Here is a 7674-nt window from a genome sequence, read left to right as displayed (position 1 = left end):
GTAATATAAAACGATGCAGTGCGCTTCAGTCCAGCCACCCCACCTGGTCCAATCCCAAGCATGGGTTTGTTGCGGCCGCTGTCCACTGGGGTGGTGCTGAAGGAGTGAAAAGCGAACGCGAACCCTCTGCAAACATGCATATTGTTTAAGTCAGAGTAATTACTGTGCATACCATATCAATGTTAAGGGTTTGGTTGTCTACTTTGTCTTGTTGACTGAACTGTTCCCATTGCTTAGGGATAGTTTTCCAAAATGTGTAGTTTCAACAAGGTAATATATGGGGCGGCGGAGCTGCAACAATGTGACTTTATAGGCTGCAAATAATATGCTGCCACGACAAATGATAATTTTTTTAAAGACAGTTTACATTTTTTAAAGATTAGCAGGGTAAGGACATTTCTAAACTGAAAATGTACACGAAAATCCGGGTTCATCAAGCTTCTTATTTACTCAATTCTTTCTACCGATTTCAGTAGTAGACAGAAATAAATCACTAATGATTCTGCGTGAGGCATAACTCTAATTCATTAATAATGTATTTATTATCCTATGATTTACTCAATCAATTAAATGTGTTCATTTGGGATCTGCGCAGCGGTCCTTGTGCGAATAAAGTTGCCTGCCTCGCCCCACGCAGCATCAAAATCACAGTCTTTACGTATGGCACAGGACCCGCCTGCGTGTAGGCTACGATAACAAGAGGGGGTGGATGCCTGCTCGCGTTCTCCTAGTCGCCAGTCTTCACCGTGTAGACAAGCACACTCAAGTAGACGAGTTGCCGCCGCTGAGAATAGGTCCTCTTCGCGCTCCGGTTCACCGCTCGCCGACCTCGCGTCACCGCGCTGCGAGCCCCGACACACAGCAGGCGTAAGAGAGCGGTGCGTGTTGCCGCTCCACATTCCGAACTTTCTGCTGAGCACTTTTTGAAGAAAAAAACACACACCGCCTTTTCGCTTTTTTTTTGCCTCGTCAATCCTGCCCCGTTTTTCTCCCGAGGTTTAACGTGGGGTCCGCCAAGTTGGACGGCCGGGGCGTGTGCTACTGCGACCTGGGGGAGTCGGACGGGGCGAGTGTGTGTGAATCACGGACCTGTCCCGACACCCGGTCGCACATGGAGGGAGACGTTATGGACAAATTGGAGGATGTGGACTCGGTGTCTGAGTTCGATCCGTTCACGGGCAACATCCCTGCCACTAAAGTGGAGATCACTGTCTCCTGCAGGTAAGACAAAGTGATGCATCGTGTTTTGCCAACACCCTTTTTCTAGTTGTCACCGCGAATCTACGGGTTTAGCTCTAAGATAACTCAACGCTTTAAGATCATGCAAGAGTACTTTTTCTTTAACACAAGGCATTTCATATTAAGGCGAAATACTCACCAAAACATTATTATGAGTCTTCAATACAACGGAAATATTACCGCCCATATTGAGCGACTAAACCTTATGAGTGCATGTCATTGTTAAATTGCTTTGAAAACGGGATTGATTGGGTGAGATGGTTCCGAATATCTGCATTCATCTAAACGGCTTGAATTCTCCATGGAGTAGCGCAAGCCTGGTTAGAGACCTGCGCATCCCTCTCTCCAGTAGGTCCACAGCTGCGCATCCTCTTAAGTAAGCCCACAGTGCTCATTCTACCGATGATACATTTGAGGTAAAGTTTCACAGTCGAGGAAATATTAACTTAGAACTGTCTTAGTTGTGTCCGTGTTGCCTTGAAAGTATCATTTTTTTTTTATCATGTTTTTTATTTTGTTTTACTGTGTGGGCAGTGCACCAAGGACATCAGTGGTGTAGTGGTCCCTGGAGAAGTGGGTATACTCTTAATTTTTTTTAAGCAGCCCATACAGCACAGGATAATAAACGCCCTGTTTTGAGAAGTGGGTATACTCAATGTAATGTAAAATAAGTGGGTATACTCTCCGTATACCTGCGTATACCCTGGACTACACCACTGAAGGAAATGTCCGAAAAACAACCTGTTAGGCTCATGTGCACCGTAAAGCCGGAGCTTCTCCTCTCCTATAGCGGAATTCCTCCACATCAGACGGGCTGTCTGGGTGATTATATTGGCTTCCCGGTAACCCGATCCTCTGATCGATTTGTATAAGTGGACACTCATCTTTAAGCCCGCAAAAACACGCTTAACCCCAGACTTCAAACTCTGATGTGTGAGAAATGAGTTTCCGCCTGCATTTTTAAAACTATAAAAGTGCCGCACATTTTGTGTGTGTGTGTGTGTGTGCGTGTGTGCGTGCGTGTGCGTGTGTGTGTGAGTGAGAGAGAGATGAACCCACTTTAGCGTCATGTTGGAGCAGCGCAGCTCAAATCGCGCCGCTGTGATTGGCTGGAGCGGACACGGCGTTTCTTGCTGGTGGTAATCTAAGATGATGTGTTCGCTCAGGCTTGTGGGCACATCGCCCGTGATGGCTGATGTGTGCCATCAAGCATAAACGTACATCTGTTTGAGTGAATATAGCTTTTTAAAACTGCCCTCAAATATCACCAGGTTGCTAGTTCGATTCCCTGTCGAAGCGTCCTTGAGCAAGACACTGAACCCCTAATTGCTCCTGATGTGCAGTGTGCCATCAGTGTATACATCCTTGTAAGTCGCTTTGGATAAAAGCGTCTGCTAAATGTAAATATAAATATCCAATACAATATTTTACCAAAGACCCTCTGTGCTAGCCCTAATCTTTTATAAACATAAAGGTCTCCTCTAACTAGTCATATGAACTAAAGGTGGACAGTCTTCCTGCTTTCCGTGGGAGCCGGACCTGTCCGCTGCTGTTCGCCTTCATTCACAAGAGTGATCAGGCTCGCTTCTTCAAGAATGGGCGTGTTTCTGTACTGTCCCTCAAAGGGGATGGTAAATGTCCCTCTGCTCTCCTCCCACACACACACACACACACACACACTCTCACACACACACACACACACACACACACACACACACACACACACACACTATGGCTTTCAAACCCGTTTCACCGCTCCGTCGCTCTCGTGCGCTAACAAGCTCCATCTGCATTATTGATCGCATCCGGCGCTTCGACGACACGAGTCTCTATCTCGCGCGTCTAACGGCTGTGGCGAGCGCGTGGGCTGGCGAAGTTGCCAATGCAATGCTGTCAGTGAAAAGCCCGCGCCCTTGAGTTAAAAGCGCGTGGAAAATGCGGTGTTTGTGTAGAACCTTGTGAGTCAGGGGACATTTCGTGTCATTGATGATTCAATTGTTGATGGGCCTCATCTTTTTTTAGTCATCCTTTGTGCTGGCGCAATAAGTGAGGCCAAATTATTCTTAAGAAGAGAGAAAGAAAGAGAAAGGGACAGAGAGAGAGAGTGAGAGAGAGTGTGTGTGTTCATATGACAACTAGATTGCTCCTGCTCTAATGTCTCAAGGAGTTTTGTATATTTCTTTACACACATCTAATTCACATGGTTGGTCTAACCGTGTGTGTGTGCGTGCGTGCGTGCGTGCATGTCTGTGTGCGTGTGTGTGTGTGTGTGTGTGTGTGTGTGCGTGCGTGTGTGTGTGTGTGTGTGTGTGTGTGTGCGTGTGTGTATTGTGCGTGTTTTCTCATTCTTCAGGTGTGGTTTGTCATACCCTTTCCTCATTATTTTGCATTTGTGTGTGTGTGTGTGTGTGCGTGTGTGTGTGTGTGTGTGTCTGTGTGTGCGTGCGTGCGTGCGTGCGTGTGAGTGTGTGTGTGTGTGTGTGTGTGTGTGTGTGTGTGTCTGTGTGTCTGTGTGTGTGTGTGTGTGTGTGTGTGTGTGTGTGTGTGTCTGAGGGGCAGCGGGGGCAGGCATATCTGACTACAGGACAAACATCAAGCGATGCATGCGATGCTAATGAGGCACCTATCCGTCTCACCACCTCCCGACCAGCCAATCACACCACTGCTCCGACCAGCCAATCACAGCACTGCTCCGACCAGCCAATCACACCACTGCTCCGACCAGCCAATCACACCACTGCTCCGACCGGCCACTGCTCACAGGAACACCGGTGACTACAAGCTACCAGTGTTCATCGCTACACAGATCAGTGAGAATACACAGAGGCACCTACTTCCAGTAAATCACAAGTCCAACCAGAACCGAATAATAAACAACAATATAATAAAGCTATATAACTATATATCCAACTATAGCATCGGCTGTTCACGTATTTTCCCTCATTATTCAGCAGAGCATAATAGCAACCATATATTCTCTTTAAGAGCCGGTCATTATTGTCTCTTAGTCGCAGCTATTTCAAACGACAGCCATGGACCATTATCACAGGCGTAATCAATACAGTTTGTCCTCCTGTTTTAGCTGTGGATGTTCTGCTGCGCGTCAACCACTGTCGGCTCATTACATGATAACAGGTATGCAGTCAGGGATCGTATTTACTTCCACCCACAACCACTTGCCTCTCACTGTTGGGAGCTCAGGATGCAGCACTAATGATTATGTGTTGGGCGCTCTCTCTCTCTCTCTCTCTCTCTCTCTCTCTCTCTCTATCTGTCTCTCTCCCTCTCTCGCTCTCTCTCTCTCGCTTTCTCTCTCTCTCTTGCTCTCTCTCTCGCTCTCTCTCTCTCCTCTCTCTCCCTCTCGCTTTCTCTCTCCCTCTTTCTCTCTCTCTCTCTCTCTCTCTCACATAGAAGGTGCTGCTGGATGAGCTTGTGACCTATACGGGGTTATTCTCCTCGGCTGAGAGTCCACATCTGTCACACTCGGGGGGGGGGGGGGAACGCTCACTCCACGCAGCTCTTTAGTGGGGGATCGTTTGTTTGTGGGGTTCATGCTAACTCTGATAGCTACACAAAGGCGTGTGAGGCCTGTGTGTGTGTGTGTGTGTGTGTGTGTGTGTGTGTGTGTGTGTGTGTGTGTGTGTGTGTGTGTGTGTGTGTGTGTGTGTGTGGCAGGCAGTAACACTGCCCAACACTCACTGATTATAATGAACAAAGTAATCGGTTAGCAAAAACATTAACGCATTAAGCCAATTGAGCATTGAACACTTAAGACTGAAGACAAGCAACGGTAACGAGGCAATGGTCTGCTGAGACCCAGGCAGAGTACAGAACTCCCTAATGACACTGATGGAAGTGTAAGACAGTAATACACTATGGATTATGTTTAAAAAAAACACACAAAACAATCTATTTAAATCTAATTTATATCTAATCGTTCTATTCATCAGCCATACATTTAGTACACTTTTTCAATGTGGATTCCAGTTCGCTGATTACAGTTACAGTGTGGATTATATATAAAAAAAAACTAAAAACCCTTAAAAATGTAAAAGATTCTATTCATCAGCCATACATTTAGTACACTTTTTCAGTGTAGATTCCAGTTCGCTGATTAAAGTTACACTTCGGGTTCTATAGTACATTGATTACACCATCACACAATAGACTCTTAATTAGGTCAGATTCAACAGTGTTCTCCATTCAACAGCCATGCATTTCGTACACTCAGGTACAGTGCATGAAGTGGAGCTGTCCTTTTAATGTATTCCTTCACCCAGCAAGGTGCTTCGTCTCAGCGCTGCCTGTGGTGTCATAATCACCTCCTTTGAGAGATGTCTTCTGCACCACTTTGATTTGATCTCTTTCTCTCTCTGTGTGTCCTTGTGTGTGTGTGTGTGTCTCTCTCTGTCTCTCTCTCTCTTTCTCTTTTTTTCTTTCTCTCTCTGCCTCTCTCTCTCTCTTTCTCTCTTTTTTTCTCTCTCTCTCTGTCTCTCTCTCTCTCTTTCTCTCTCGCTCTCTTTCAATCTTTCTCTCTGTCTCTCTCTCTCTCTTTCTCTCTCGCTCTCTTTCAATCTTTCTCTCTCTCTCTCTCTCTCTCTTCCTCTCTCTCTCTCCCTCTCTCTCTCTGTCTCTCTTTCTTTCTCGTTCTCTCTCTGTCTCTCTCTTTCTGCATTAGCATCTCTGTATTAGCATGTGTATGTGTACCTGCCATTGGCACAGAATCAGATATATTCCTTTGATGATGCGTCTCCTCTCAGATCTGGGTCATGGTTTCACACGCCTCCCAGCTCAGTTCTCCTCCTCTGCCATTGTGGCACCACTCAAACACGCCAGCGCCTCCCTGCTGGTAGATGCAAGCGATAGCCTCGCCCAAGTTTGGATTTAGATGTTCCCCTTGCAGATTGATATGCATTTGTAATGTCTGTATATATTGTTTGTAATTATTGTAAATATGTGAGAGCTGCAAGATCCCAGAATTTCCCCACAGGATTAATAAAGTATTTATCTATCTTATCTATCTATCTATCTATCTATCTATCTATCTATCTAAGTTTACATGCATTTTTACTCATTTTTTTTCACTCAAATGAATTTTTAATGCATGTCCCTTGGGACCTGAATTAGCCCCCCCCCATCCCTTTATTCACTCAAATGATTTTCATAACCCCCGGTTGCACAATTGGACTGGATTTTTAAAATTTGTGCATCACGGATACTTTTCTCCTCGAAAACCTGAAACGTCAGCAGCTACTCAATAGTCATGCCCCTTAATCAATACTGGGTTAAACCACCTCCATAGTCATGCCCCTTAATCAATACTGGGTTAAACCACCTCCATAGTCATGCCCCTTAATAAATACTGGGTTAAACCACCTCAGTAGTCATGCCCCTTAATCAATACTGGGTTAAACCACCTCAGTAGTCATGCCCCTTAATCAATACTGGGTTAAACCACCTCAGTAGTCATGCCCCTTAATCAATACTGGGTTAAACCACCTCAGTAGTCATGCCCCTTAATCAATACTGGGTTAAACCACCTCAGTAGTCATGCCCCTTAATCAATACTGGGTTAAACCACCTCAGTAGTCATGCCCCTTAATCAATACTGGGTTAAACCACCTCAGTAGTCATGCCCCTTAATCAATACTGGGTTAAACCACCTCCGTAGTTATGCTTATGCCCCTTAATCAATACTGGGTTAAACCACCTTAGTGATTATGCCCCTTACTGTAATCAATACTGTAATCAATACTGGGTAAAACCACCTCGAGCAGCCAGCACAGCCAGTATTCTGTTAAGGGAAGTTCTGAGCACCGTGATGAAGCAAGTTAAGCCCACTTCTCTGTCAGAACAGGCTGGAGTTTGTCTGGACTCTTCTGGGCACAGCCGCAGCAGACAGCAACTCTCTCCTGTTTGAGACACTTTCCAGCTGCTCTGGTGCTGAGCTTGGGGACGGTATCCTGCTGCAAGTTTAGGACTTCTGGGAGATTGAGTTCAGGTCAGGTCAGGCTTTTTTTGTTCAAAGCACATTTAAGAACAACAGCAGCAGCAGTAGCAGTAGCAGTGCTGGCCGAAATATCAACAACAATAAAACAACACACTTCAGATCAACACAAGCACTGCCATTTACCCAGAATGCCAGTTTTCCCAGCATGATATTAGATGGAGAAGGACCACCACCAGCTTACCTGGGGCAGTCTCTCTCTCTCAGACCTCTTTACATGCCTAACGCCTTCTTCAATCCATTTAAAGCACTTTTAAAGATTTATCGAATTATTTTTGAGCAGTGTGGTTCAACTCCCCCCCCCCCCCCCCTGCAAATACAGCCCTCCCCACCCCCACCCCATCAGACTGATTGGTGCAGTACGGCCCATCTCTGATCTTTACTGGGAGGGAGGCCACTCCAGTGGGTGACATAATCAGAGCAGCATG

At 45.9% G+C, this 7674-nt stretch overlaps 1 protein-coding gene across 3 annotated transcripts in view; it reads left to right on the top strand.

Annotated features, from left to right (window-relative positions):
• Positions 1–1111: 1111 nt before the first annotated feature.
• The window catches only part of cpne5b (copine Vb), a gene marked incomplete at both ends in the record, with an annotated part of 180384 nt that continues 173821 nt past the window's right edge, over positions 1112–7674 (top strand). For all 3 annotated transcript variants that reach the window (XM_080846470.1, XM_080846468.1, XM_080846469.1), the window contains one exon: positions 1112–1221. In XM_080846470.1, coding sequence (XP_080702596.1) covers positions 1112–1221 — 110 coding nt within the window. The remainder of the gene's footprint in view (positions 1222–7674) is intronic.

Source organism: Sprattus sprattus (genome assembly GCF_963457725.1).
Source record: "Sprattus sprattus genome assembly, chromosome: 10".
In the NCBI taxonomy this organism is placed as follows: domain Eukaryota; kingdom Metazoa; phylum Chordata; class Actinopteri; order Clupeiformes; family Clupeidae; genus Sprattus; species Sprattus sprattus.
Note: the sequence above shows the minus strand (reverse complement) of the source record. Positions and strands in the feature narration are given on the sequence as shown.